The 14,318-nt window shown below is 39.2% G+C and overlaps 1 protein-coding gene across 1 annotated transcript in view; it reads left to right on the plus strand.

The window, feature by feature from the left end:
- The first annotated feature begins 16 nt into the window (after positions 1 to 16).
- Positions 17 to 14,318, plus strand: part of LOC113497450 (lysosomal-trafficking regulator) — a 35,824-nt gene continuing 21,522 nt past the window's right edge. Inside the window, exons 1-8 of the mRNA XM_026877004.1 lie at positions 17 to 237; positions 3,024 to 3,118; positions 3,790 to 3,875; positions 5,382 to 5,551; positions 5,772 to 5,920; positions 9,503 to 9,642; positions 10,101 to 10,187; positions 10,312 to 12,653. Coding sequence (XP_026732805.1) covers positions 3,041 to 3,118; positions 3,790 to 3,875; positions 5,382 to 5,551; positions 5,772 to 5,920; positions 9,503 to 9,642; positions 10,101 to 10,187; positions 10,312 to 12,653 — 3,052 coding nt within the window. The 5' untranslated portion in view covers positions 17 to 237; positions 3,024 to 3,040. The remainder of the gene's footprint in view (positions 238 to 3,023; positions 3,119 to 3,789; positions 3,876 to 5,381; positions 5,552 to 5,771; positions 5,921 to 9,502; positions 9,643 to 10,100; positions 10,188 to 10,311; positions 12,654 to 14,318) is intronic.

Here is a 14,318-nt window from a genome sequence, read left to right on the forward strand (position 1 = left end):
TGCAGAAATAGCAATATTTTTGTATTTGGCTACACCATCTCTAAGATTTATGTCAAACACAACAGCTGTCAAAGTTGTCAAAAAGTTTACAGAACGAGGTTGTTTGACCCGCAATTTGCAAAGTTATTTGCAATAAATTAACTTTTGATCGCATAATACTAATAAATTGTATGGCTACTATTATATATCGATACTGAAGTTGTTTGGAAAGTTGTTGGTTTTAAGGAAATATTTCATGTAAGTGTTTTTATGTTTATTATTTCGTTATTTAATAAAATAAAATGTTTTATTTATCATCTTGTCTGCTTGTATTCTTGATAGTTAGGTATTCCTTGTTTACATGAACTTTTAAAATATTATTCGGTTTATCAATGGCTTATTAGATTCTGATTAACCACCTTATTCTGTTTTGTTTATATGCTTAAAATAATTTTCAAAGCAAAATATTGTGAAATTATCAGTCATTAAACACGGGTATATAGTATATAAATGTGATTTCACATTCATTATTTTGTTTAAATTTGTATTGTTAAAATTCATTGTGGACTCATTAGGTAGTTCACCATAAAAACAGAAGGAAAACTTTTACTAAAACTAAATAATAACTTTCTTTCCTATTGAAAGCAAACCTAATCTGCTGTATCAGCAGTCAGTGTCAAGTAATGTCAAGTATTTTCTTGTTAAATGTTGAATAAATTGTAGTATACAAGCAATTCAATTTTAATAAACCATTATAATCTGTAGTACCTTACAGCATGGTAAAAGCCAATTCTTTTCTAGTCCATCAAGGATATTTTAATACATTCATTTACATTGAATATAAATAAAATGAGCTGTGGTGATCTTATTTTGGGCAGCTGCTTTTTTCCCCTACTTAGTTGAAGTATTTTCAGTTTATTCATTCTGAAATACAACATTCAGAAATAAGCTGCCCCATAATATGTTTTATCAATTGGTACAGAAACAGTGATCATGAGAAGAAAATTAAAACTAGTAAATAATAATAATATGTAAATTTAATTATTGTTTTTAATTTTTGTGTTTCAATTTATCTGATAAAAGTCTGAGCACAATTATTCATAATGTACAGTCACACTATAATGGTGTTAAAACAATATATTTTTTATTAAAAAGTAATTAAATAAAAGTTTTGACATTATCAGTGTGATTTATTTCAATGTTACACCCAATTCACAGATGCTGAGCCACATAGCAATTACATTGTTAATGAATCTATTATTACTAAGATAATTGTGTAACATGGCAGTTTGTTTAGTCATTATTTCATTATTCTGTTATACCTATACACCAGGTCATGATGATATGTGCTCAGTAATATTGAATTTTATTATATTATCAAACTTTCTTTTAGTTGTAACATTTTTGATACTTTGATAAAATTGTCTTGTATAGAATTAGCCAGTCTTGGCAAAAATTTTAAAAAAATCTTTATGAAAAGCAAGGTTCAGCTAAAAATATATTTTTTTGCTAAGTTTTTTATAAAAGTTCGTAATTCGCAAGGCGCATTGATAGAACAGGTCGTACTTTAATGAGGATATGTAATTTTCATCAAGCAGTCTCATCTGGCAACTTCCAGAACTCATGTAGTAAACAATGTTGCATCCAGTTATCATTAAAGTGACATTAACAAATAACAACGCAACTAGAACTCGCGTCTGTCAGTCACTGAACTATCAACAAGTGTATCTCCATGTTACAGCATTTTTACAAGCTTATCAGTGCTGATTAGATTCATTAAGGTTTGAATACAATTTAATATAAATTGGACTAGGTACATGTAAATCTCCCAGTTGATAAAGTTATTGTACGACGACCATTATCTCTGTTCTTCTCGCACTCCAATAAATAATGTCCGCGCTGATAAGGCTCCGCGGCCAGTCAACACTCGGCGGTCACTATGTACCTACGCATCGCACGCGAATGTGGACCAACTGTATCGACACGCAGTTCATAATCTTTGGATCCCTTGTCTAGTGTTCGTAGGACTGATTAGACATGACTTGTAAACGGTTGTTAACTTGTTGACTGATTGTAATCTACTGGAAACAAGTAGGTAGGTGATACAGTAATTAGGTAATGCATTTCGGTGCAACACAACAAGTATACAACTAGCAGTTTCTTGGCGGCAATCGTACATGAATATATGCTATTGCGCAGTAGTATGCCATGTTCATTGCTTCAGGATATACCTATAATACACAGCTATAACTCAACGGTCGCCTATAGAACACGTACATACTGATGAGACATCTTACAGTATTTCATCATCCAATTATATTATAACCTTCGTTTACAGCTTAATCCCTAAAGTCGGTTAAGCTAATGTGATTATCTATCTAGACTTAGCGGGTTCTTGTCATGTGTTTTGGCGTCTTAGAATTAAGTATTCTAAGCGAAGTACCGCCTGACCTCCTTATAACAATAACAAGGGATACCGACATCCGGTTACAGACTCTCAATTTATGGACACAATACCTAGACGATAATATTCCCAATACGATAAGATTTCACCCTGAGTAGGATACCTCGTCTGTTTATACGTTGTTGGTTCTGTGACTTAACCGGAACTTAGATTCAGTATGGATGAAATTTCACTTATCTCTCCCAAACTAACTTTGACAAATAGTTTGGACATAAACTTATTTATTAAGTTTATGTCCAAACTATTTGTCAAAAACTACAGCTCAATATTACTAGAATATGTGACGCAGTACCTGATCGACAAAGAGTTGAACTTCTACTTACCCTCTATAGTTTTCGCGCTAAGCGATAATGATATGTGTAATCGACTAACTTTGGTTGCTTTATTACTTAAGTTTATATGTATCTATTGGCCATGTGCACCGATTATGTAATTTATAATTTGCGCGTAAAACAACCGCTTGGCGTCAGAGTACACGGCCATTTAAACTAAGCTGGGAGTGTATCGACATGTGATATGAGTTGTGCGGGCAGGTCCTCGTCAATTGACAGTTTGGTTGATCATTACCGACATGCCGCAGGTCGGAGGACAGTGCGAATGGCGACGGAGGAGGATATCGACACTCTCAAACTATACTGGGATCACTTCTTCAAAGCGGAGACTGGCACTTATGAGGTAACTTGTTGGAACTTTATATGAAAGTGCGATTCATACTAAAAGTAATGTATACAACTGAAAGACTAGATCAAAGATTGACTATTAGCATGAATCATATCGAATGCTTAGTCCTAAAAGCCTACATCTACATCTACGTTCGTAATACGCAAGTAACCTCAGCTCGATAAATAAAAACAACACAGTTGAAACCCTGTTCCATATGCTTCAGCTCGTAGCACGAAATACGAAAGCGGAGGAACTATTATCCAATTGAGTCGCGGTCACGGTCCACTGACGTTACTGAAATCATCTATTCGATACGTAACATCATGCCAGTACAATTTAACTGGAAATCGGTAAAATATTAACATTCAACTTGTTCTCACGAGGCGGTGCTTTATTGCCAAAATTATTCTTATTTTTTATGAGTATCAAGATCAATTAGTACTTATATAATCATAAATAATAAAGTCATAAATAAGTGTAAAATTAAAAATGAAAAGAACAAAACAATGATAAACATTAACATTTTCCCCTAGCCACCTCATCATGAAAGAATCCTTCGTTGTGTAGTGCCTTGCAATAAGAAGTTGGCGGATTCAGTTGCTTGTTTGTAGTTTAAATTCTTTCCGTGTTTCCCTTATCTTTACCCTTAACTTATGGTAATAAAATAAAAAAATCTGTTCCAGAAATCGACCTGGCTGGATTTGTTTCTAGCCGAGTTCCTAATCCGCGTCAATGATGGTGCCAATCCAAAGGAATTGATCAAGTTTTGGTAAGAAATGTTTATAAACTTAACATTTGTATTTGTATCTATCTATACATCATAGTATATCATAGTTTTTGCGAACATCAACATGGTTTCTTGAGAGGCCGGTCTACCACAACTAATCTCATAGTCTGTAGTAACTTCTTATCAGAATGCATGGCTCAGCGGTCTCAGGTCGACGTTGTTTACACTGACTTTAGCAAGTGTTTTGACCGGATAGATCATTTTATTCTTATTAAAAAAATATTTTTAATGGGGATAAGGGGTAATCTTTTTCGCTGGTTCTCCTCCTATGTTGAGAACAGATGTCAAATCGTTGTGTTAAACGGTTACTCCTCTAGAGTCATGCACATTCCATCCGGCGTGCCTCAGGGCTCGCTGCTCGGGCCACTGTTATTCAACATTTTCATCAACGACGTTGCTTCCTGTTTCAGTTACTCCAAAATTTTGCTTTATGCGGACGACATGAAGATAATGAAACAGGTATCCACTACAGACGACGCGCTTCTCCTACAACGAGACTTAGATAGGTTTCAACTATATTGTGAAGCTAATAAATTGGAATTGAACGTCGCTAAATGTTATGTGTGCTCGTTCACTCGCAAACCAAAACCTATTTGCTTCTCATATAAGTTCTTGGATACTTCCTTAGCCAGAGTATCCAGTATTAGTGACTTAGGAGTAACTTTTGATTCGAAACTTATCTTTGACACTCATATAGATAATATAGTCAAAAAGGCTTCGAAAGCGTTAGGTTTCATCTTTAGAATCTCGTCAGAGTTCAAAAACATTAAGACAATCAAAATACTATATTGTTCCTTCGTTCGTAGTCACCTAGAGTATGGCTCTCAAATCTGGAATCCTAATTATAACGTTTACATCAATCGGATAGAGAGCATACAAAAGAAATTTCTGAGGTACATTCAATTTCGGTCGAAGCTATATCTTCCAAATTATTTTTTAAGGTGTAAAAAGTTTCACATTCTCCCGCTTCACGAACGCAGGAATATTGCAGATCTAGCCTTCTTATTCAAAGCGATGAATGGACACTCAGATGTTCCCGAGTTTGTAGGCAAAATGGGATTACGCGTTCCAGGAACTTTTTTACGCAATCTTGATTTACTTTATACACCGGCCTCTAGAACCACCTACAGGCAAAATTCTTATCTCATCAGAGCGTGCCGGTCGTATAATGCAACTTGCAGGAGAATTGATATTGATCTGTTCAATACTGGGTTAGATAAACTTAAGAGAACTCTGTGCAAGCACTTTTTTGCTCATAATCAAAATTGATTATTCAATATGTCGCTACGTGCTTTTGGTTTGACCGACATACTGTCTGTATTTTTTTATTTTTCTCTCTACTATCAGTGGAAACTTTTAATTGGCTTTAGTTTCGCAATAAGCTTGTTCAATCTTTGTTATTAGCTGTAAGTTTTCCTAATATAATAAAATAAAATAAAATAAAATACCTAAGCTATAAATATTTGAACACTTTTTTCTTCTGTATAGTCCAGTAAGTGGTGTGGTGACGCTGGTGGGCTGCGAGTTGCTGTGTGGCATCCACCGCGTGACGTCATCCATCAACACGCACTACTCCGTCCCGCTAGCGTGCCTAGACGCGCATGCGCCGTGTGAGGACAACACACTACCGCACCTCAACATTAACAATGACGATCTTAGTGAGTTCCTACACTGTTTATCATAACTAGAAAAAAACTCAAAGAAAGTTGACAATCACAGTTATGTAGACGGAGAATGAAAATATTACTTGCTTACATACTTTGACGCAACTCGCAACAAACCACATGCTCACGGTGCAATAAATTTATATTCACCCGTTAAACAATGCCATCGAGGATGACCCAAAGCCTAATATCATGTAATTTGCCTGATGTCCAGCGACCGAAGCCAAGTCGGAGGAGTCGAAGGCTCCGACGAGCCTGTTCACCCGGATCAACATGCAATCGTCGGAGCAGATCCTCAGGAAGTACCTGTTGGGGGGCGTGGCCTGGCGCTGCCTCGTGCTGCTCAAGGCTTTGGGAGTTGAGGTATGCATATTCAAAAAACTGTAGTTAAGTATGAAAGTTTTTGTAGAAGCGAATAGTCGCTCTAAGACGTGCACACAGTACTGCTACCGCCTCAAGACAATAAGTTGTCGTTATACATAGTAAGTGCAATTTTCTGAACTCTGAAGATTTCGTATAATATATGTTTAAATACAGGAATACCAAGTCAAAAAAGCGGAATACTTTTAACATATTTATTTCATCGATTATAATATGTATCATTGAAGTGCACACCCGATTGGAACATCCGGTCTTTATTGACCTATGATAATGTCGTTGGAAATATAACTTTACTTTATTTGCTTAATATTTTTCTTTTTTAAACAAATGTACAACAAAGTACTGTTCTGAGATATGATAACAATGAAAATAATCTCTTAGTGTACTTAGCATTCTATAGCATTATTAATTTGTCCCCTTGAATCCTCCTTCACAATTTCGTTTGTTAAACCTTATTGATAACGGGGACACACAATGCTAGTATATTGTACTGTATGATGCATACTCAGTTATCGACAGGTCGCTCGGTCGCCACCCTCCTTGTTTGGACACAGTGCATTCCGTGGTATTCTCTACCTTCAATGATTATTAGAGTTAGTACTAACACTACTGCATGCGTTAATCTGTCTATTATCCCAGAAAGATTTCCTTTGTCTATTTATACTAAGGTAAAGTATGCAGAACCATTTAGATGCAAATAGAGTTTGAACCTCAGTTTTAGAAAAGTTAGCTCTCGTTAGTAAGTTTTGATAGAGTAGACACAAGCAATAGAGATAAAAGATGCTTTCTAGAGAGGAAGTCTTCACGCATAAAACGGCGTCTTTCATCGTAATACTATTCATATTTGTATGATAATATTTACGCCTACTAGTTGCCGGCGAGCTTGCCAAAAATATTTTACATTGCAAATATTTCAACGAGTTTTTACAAAGCTATATGTATGTAATTTAGACCATGACTAATACTACCGGTCTAACTACGCCGCAGGTAGTTAACGTCGTACTATTTTCGTTTACAATACTTACAATACGGCCTATAAATGTCCCACTGATAGGCTTAGGCCTGCCTGCTCGTATATAAGGTTTGAGCATAGATCAACACACTGAATCATTCTGGGTTTACGATTTCAGATTCCAAAATGTTAATCCAGGTTTTCTCACGACGTTTTCCCCCACCGACTGTCCGTGGTGTCTCAATTATTAAGAAAGTTTTTAACTTAGAAAAACTGTCGCATTTGTAGTTTGCCTGCATTTGGATCAAACCCGGACATACTTCCTTGTATGTTTTCCTTAAAAAAATCAGGAACAGGCGCATTTTAGCACTGTTATTCTTTGATTGGGCAACAAACGTACAAGTGGGTTAAAGACAGTCACCAAATACTTACACCAGATTATTCTAGGCACTCACTGATACGTTCTGAGTGTTTGGTCATTCGCTTAGGCAAAAGTTAACACCTTGCTTTAGTGCTTTTCGGATTACGAACTTATAAGGGCTTCGACCTTATTTTTTAGTTGCTGCTGATCCCATTGCCGTATTATCGATAATGCACTTCAGGCCAGTGCCTAGGGGCCCATCACAACCGATAAAAATAATAATATATGAAACCACGGTAGAAACGAAGGTAAAAGCCCACATTATTGACACTAAAAGAGTGACAGTGCCTGATTCGTCGATTAATTTCACTGAATGAAAATAATTTGTACCAAGGGGGCCTCCACTCCGTTGCGCCCCGAGGCCTCTGGGCTCCTAGATCCGGCCCTGGCTGATCCAGCAGTCTGTTCAAAGCAAGGAATATATTATATTAGGTAATATTCAAGTGTTATTAGTCCCTTATTATATCAGGGATGTTGTAGAATAACAACAACACATAAAAAAATCCCAAACATGCGCAAATGCGATGTGATATGTAATCAAACAATCTATGTTTTTTGACTTATCCAAGTGTACTCATTTAGACCTAGTATTTTATTCTTAATGAGATTAAATAAAGACTCACATGTCGCTCCCGTATCGCGTTACGTGCTCGTACGATACTATCCGCGATAAATGTTAAAAAACAAGTTATTTTTGTGAAGCCCTAACGTTTATGAGATAACTGCACATTATATTTATACGGTGAGCCACGTTATGTTAACAATAGATTTTTTTATTATTGTTATACTCACCTGGTTATGAATGCCAGTAACTGGTTAACGAATTTGTTAGTTCCGTTTCCCTGTATCGTAGTGTCTTTCTCATATTCCGTAAAAATAAATATTTTGGTTATAAAACAAAATAGATTTATATCGCATATTCCGGTGAAGCAGGTTTGCACCGGAATATACGATAACAATCTTAATTGTTACAAAACACTTGTCAACTCGCAAGTTCTAAAAATATTTCTTATCTCTCCCCATTTATTAGAAATCTCTCCATAGTTTTGAAATACATTTCCCTGAATGCAAAAACTTCACACCTGTAGAAATCTCAACAACGAAATTGTATCATAAGCATGATTTATGAATATTTAAATTTTTTACGTTACGACGTTACGTAGGTGTACAAGATAATGGGGCACCTCGCGTCCTTGTCCACTGAACACCAATATTTTTAGACGCGGAAATGTGCTCTTAGTAGTAATTGTTAGTAATTCGAGTTCGATAACCTATTGGCCAGACCGCAGCGCACGGCGCGCCGTATCAGTTCAGCCACAGAATCAGGTACGATAACAGATCCCGCTTGTGTGCAATGGAAAACTTATTCATTGTACTTATCTTTGTTCCAAACAGAAATAGAGCGATGTGACGACACATCACTTAATATTGCCCTTTATTATTAGATTCATAAAAGTTTTACAACTAGATTTTCAAAGTAAAAGAACTGAAGGCTGAACGCTTAGAGAATTATGTTGTTGTTGTTGTTGTTGTTGTCCACGGAAGCTAAAGAAATGTCTTAATACTGCAATAAAATAAGGATATAAACACATAATCTACATCTATGAATAGATATCTCGTTTTCTAGGTCTTATTTATATATTAATCTCATCAAATTTGCATTGACGTCACAATTCCGTTCCCCGCAGAGTGCGTTTGTACCTAACACAATTTTTTGTGCCATCAATTCGAAAATCATGTAGTTTTTTTTTTGCTATCTTAGAATTTTATGTAACTCAACCAACAAGTTTCTTCTGTTGATTCCTTTGCGATGAGTCATTGATTTAATAATCGTCTAAGTAATTAGATGATGCTAGGAATATTTTTTATTGGTGTTATTTCTTCAATCTTCTTGCCATTAACTATTTCCGCTTTGTATAAACAAAAGGTGGATTGGATCGCATATTATTATTCTTGCTCAGAGCAAAATTCTAATGAATGCCCGTTACAGACAATGATACAGTAACTCGGACTCACACTCGCTCATCTCTCACTCCACTGGAGTACTTCTGTAGTTCTGTCTAACCATTAGAGAGTTTAGAGACATCAGAGGGAATTATGCATCTGCAAACTACGCGGATCCCGGCCCCATATAATTATCTTCTGATTTGTGTTTAGCTCACTGTTGAAGCCTGAGTTTCTATATGTGCAGGGCCTGTCCTGCTGCCGCCAGCTGAGCTCGGTCCTGATCTGGTTGTTCGGCGAGCTGAGCGGCGCGGGCGGCGGCCCCAGCGCGCCGGCCGTGCCCTCGCCGCCGCCGCGCACGCCCATACACCAGCTGTTCTCTAATAAGTATGTCGTAAAGATTTCTTATATACTGACCAATTTCAAGTAATTAGCTATTTCCTGACGTAAGTAGAAAATGTCAATTGAACAATACCCTTTGTTCACGCATTATCTTGCAATATATCATGTATGCCGTCATTCGCACCTATAATTTTATCATGACTACAATGTAAATAGGTAATAAACGTAATCTGTGCGCCGGGGAGAGGGACGCACTACAAACAGACCTTGTCTGCCCTTGACACTACGACATACATATAAAATATTATTCCCGTCTTCTGGAACCAATAAAAATATTTTACGACATGTTTATTATGATAAAGTAATTAGTGTAACCAAATATACCCGAACAAAATAATTTGTTACTAGATAAAGAAATGTATAAATATCGCACATTTTCTGAGTGTGAATAAATTTTACATTATCTGTCGCAGTTTGCTAATATACCATGTGTCGTATTTCAGGATATGGTCAAAACAGAAGCCGATCGGCGGACAAACATCAAAAGTGAATTCAGCTGCGTCTTCTGACCGGGGCTCCGTCACGGGAAGGTACTCATAATAATTCAATTTTGCTACAATTTTACGTATATGACAGAACTCGTGACTTCTGTTATCCTATAATATGCAATATATGATCACTTACAAGTTATAACACCTTCACCTTTTTTGACAGGTCGAAGCACTCATCCCAACAAAAATACGACTCACTGGAACGAACTAAAAGAAGACTCTCGAAAAACACAGACCAGTCGTCAGAGTCGGCGGACTCCAACGACGACCTCCAGATATTAAACCGCTCTCTAACCATCAAAGTCTGTACGCCCAACGATGACTTTGAATACTTCAATTCAACCAGGTCCTCCAACGAGTACCCAAACGACTCTTATTACGATCCCTTCTACACTCCCAGGAAAGCCAAACCGAAAGCCGACGACTACATCACCGATAAACACAGAGAAATTATTAATTCAGAAATCTCTACATTCCAATTCACTTTAATGATAACAGATTTACTCCAAGAGTTATGTAAGGCTGAGAGCAGTCTGTCGGGCTCCGAAGGCTCCCAGATCTCCATGCAGTGTATCAACTTCTCGTTACGTAATCTATGTTCTTTGCAGTTCAGCTCGGTGCCTCTGGCCCAACAAGATAATACTCAAGAAGTGTCTACTATCAAAGTTGCTTTAACAGAACTGCTCATGGTGTCGTTAGACCAAGTGTTGATTCACTCAGATCTTTGTGCTAAATTAATTAATAATGGAATCTTGCCAATGTTGCTTAGACTATTAGAGGATATTATTACAAAGTGTAGGCAAAATAAACTCGAATACCTAAACCGGACAGAGGATAAGACTGAATCGGAAAATTTGCTCAAATTCGTATTTGGAATCGCGTTTTCAATTACTGCGTTCTTTCACTGTCTACTGATGCAATGTCGCACCGTGGACAAACTGCGGGAGTTCACCGAACAGTTCAAGCTGTACGGAGAGTGCATGAAGGGCGGGCTGCTGAAGGAGTGCATGGAGCTCATGATGAGGATACCGACCGGCGACGAGGAGAAGGTGCTGCTGGTGAAGAAGCTGGTGGAGACGGTGGGCTTCCTGATCGTGGGCATGAAGCGCGTGCGCAGCGAGGTGCTGCACGCGGGCGCGTGCGCGCGCGCGCGGCACAAGGCGTGCCGGCCGCGGCTGCGCGCCGGCCAGCACCACCACCACGACGCGCTGCGCCTGCCCGCGCCCGCGCCGCGCGCCGCCTGCTGCCTGGCGCTGCTGCTGGCCGCGCTGGCCGAGCTGCTCACCGCGGAGCCCGTGGCCGCGCAGCCGCCGCTGCGCCACAAGATCCTCAAGGTGCTGCTGAGCTGCGGCGTGTGCTGCTGCTTCTCGCCCGCCTTCCTCATGGAGTGCATCGTGCGGCTCATGCTGACGCACAGCAGCGCCGCCTCGCTGTGTCTGCAGGTGCTGGAGCACACGGTGTACGGAGAGTTGGGCGCGAGCATCCTGATCCCCAAGCCGGTGCCTGACCAGCTGCCGTGCTCTATATGTGAGCCGCAAGAGGATAAGAAAGATGTGGCCAAGAAGTACTGCTCGCACGGCATCAATTCCGTAGACAGGAAAAACATGCGGTCGTTTCTATATCACTACAACTCCCTGCTACAGCTGGACAACCACAATAACGTGCTGCACGCCACCGTCAGCCATCTCCTGCGGGTCACTCCTAAATGTAGAATGGAGATGAAATGTGAATTACTGTTCAGTGTTATTTACCCTACATTCATTGTTGCCAAACATAGGTACATCATACGTACGGAAGAGTCAGCTTATTTCCTGACCGTGTCCTGTCTAAACATATTCGCCAGTCTGCTGAACACTGTGTCTTTCGCAGAACAGTTCATTCAGAAAGGTGGTCTCAGCTATGTTCTGGAACTGGTATCGTTACCAGAGTTTTCCAATCAATGTTGTTCCATATTAGAAATAGCCATCATCGTAGAAATATTCAAGCTCATGAAAGAAAATTCGGAAATGACGTACTTCAGAGAGATGAGCTCGCTGGCGTCCGTACAGATGTTGTTCAAATCATTAACAGAAATGACAGACAAATGTTACAAGATTTACAAACTGAAGCTGCCCGTGGATAAATTTGAGGAGTTGAGTGATGTTAGTCAAGAGAGGGATAGCCTAGCATTTATATATCCCACTGAGACTCATCCAAGAAAACTCTCTTCGCCGAAGACAATAAAGACAAATTTCGCGTGCAGCGAGAACGTAGTGGAAGAATCTATTGAAGATCATATAGAGATTCTAAAGAACGTGTGGACGTTCTGGAAGACTTGTGCGAGCCTGTGCCTGTACAGCCCCATGTTCCGGGAGTACGTGGTGAGCGAGCCCGTGTTCCTGGACAGCTACGCGCTGCTGAAGCTGATGCTGCACTACGTGTGCGGCTGCGAGGCGGCCGCGCCCGACCTGCGCCTGCTCATCAGGATCAGCGAGGCGCTGCTCACCGTGCAGCTCTCCGCCACAGGTCAGTACGCGGGCCGGGCTTGCCCTGCCAGCCTGTCAATAATGCACATTGACACACATTCCGTGAAAGTAGAAAGTTAACACAGTAGAAAATGAAACACACATACACACTCTGGAACAGTGCCGGCATTAGGGGGGGGGCGTGATGGGGCGATGGCCCAGGGCGACAAATTCTGGGGGGCGCCAAGGTCTGAAGTTGGAGTCTCTTGCCTCTCCTGGCGCAAACCCTCAGAACTGTGCTCTACGCTAGAGATGGAATACTTCCACCGCGAAACGTAACGCTAAAGGAAAGATGAAATGTTTAATATAATTTTTCTTGGGATCAGCATAAAACTAACACTTTATATTGCATCCCACAAGTGGGCGCCACAATTTTTCGCCCGCGGTGTCAGTGGCCCTTACGCCGGCACTGCTCTGGAATTACACCTAATTACAATATACTATTTTTTTAAAAGACTCCTCAGAAAAAATCTTGTCCTAAGAGGGGTTCCAAACCTCAACACGTCGCGCTCAGTGGGTTTAGCGTGGTGACCTTAACCACTGGGGTACCCTCGCATTCTTGTTTGTCATAATTAAATAGACTCATCAAAGTATCTCTTTTATTGCATTATCATGATTCATCGGGATGCCCGTCACGGAGTCACAAGCGCCGTTGAACCGGCTAATCACATAACTATATTAACTAAACTAGTTTTACTATGATCCGCGGTAATGCGACACCCTCACATCACAAACAGAAGCCTTATTGTGTCACAAAATACTGTAAATACCATCTTACGCGATTATAGACCTTAACTTGTTTGACTAAGGTTCATAATAATAAAATGTTTGTCAGGATGTATACAAGCTATTAAAGACCTTAAATATTTACCGTTAAGGTTAGTTTTATAGCGTCAAGTGTAAGGTGTTTGTAGCGCAGTATGGAGACATGTGGATCTTATGCCGGTTTTACAGTAGATTTAATTACATACCGTATATTGATGCATTGACATTGGCACTACTAAAAGAAACATTTACAAATAAAGGCAACGTCAATGTTATACTGTTTATTTTTTTTTACTCGGAATTGGGTTTCGTTTGTTATTTACGACGGCGTATTTGTATAAAATGTGCATTAGACTAAATAATAGAAAAAAAACATATAACATGTTCGCTTTTGCAAATTCTTCTACAATGTCACTATAGTTTATAAGTGACCGTGAAACGATATGAAGGAAATAGTTATAGACTAAGGGTCAATTCATACTGAAAGAGCAGCGGCCGGCAGCAATTGTATACTACAAATAATGTTGAATCTTATCTACGTAAGCAAGAGCCAAGAAGTTCATTCATTTGATAGAAGAGGCGCTACGCTTAGTCACTACTCTTATGGCTGGTGAGCGGCGCGGCCTTTTAGGTGGGGATTGATTCTTTGAGTTGGGTTGAAACATGAAAAATATCCGAATAAATCGTTAAATTGAGTAAACCTTAAAAAATAAACGTAAAATGCTGTTGTGGACTTTTTTAAGGAACTATTGAGGAAAACCAATTTTATCACACATGATGATTACGTAACTTGAACCGTAGACGCAGCCCACTCACGAAAGTGGTAATTTTTCCCTGGTTGCGAAACATTTCGCATCGCTACTTTGCTTCTATTGAAGATAGCGTGATGGCAGGGAGGGAA

Source organism: Trichoplusia ni, chromosome 9 (genome assembly GCF_003590095.1).
Source record: "Trichoplusia ni isolate ovarian cell line Hi5 chromosome 9, tn1, whole genome shotgun sequence".
Lineage (NCBI taxonomy): Eukaryota > Metazoa > Arthropoda > Insecta > Lepidoptera > Noctuidae > Trichoplusia > Trichoplusia ni.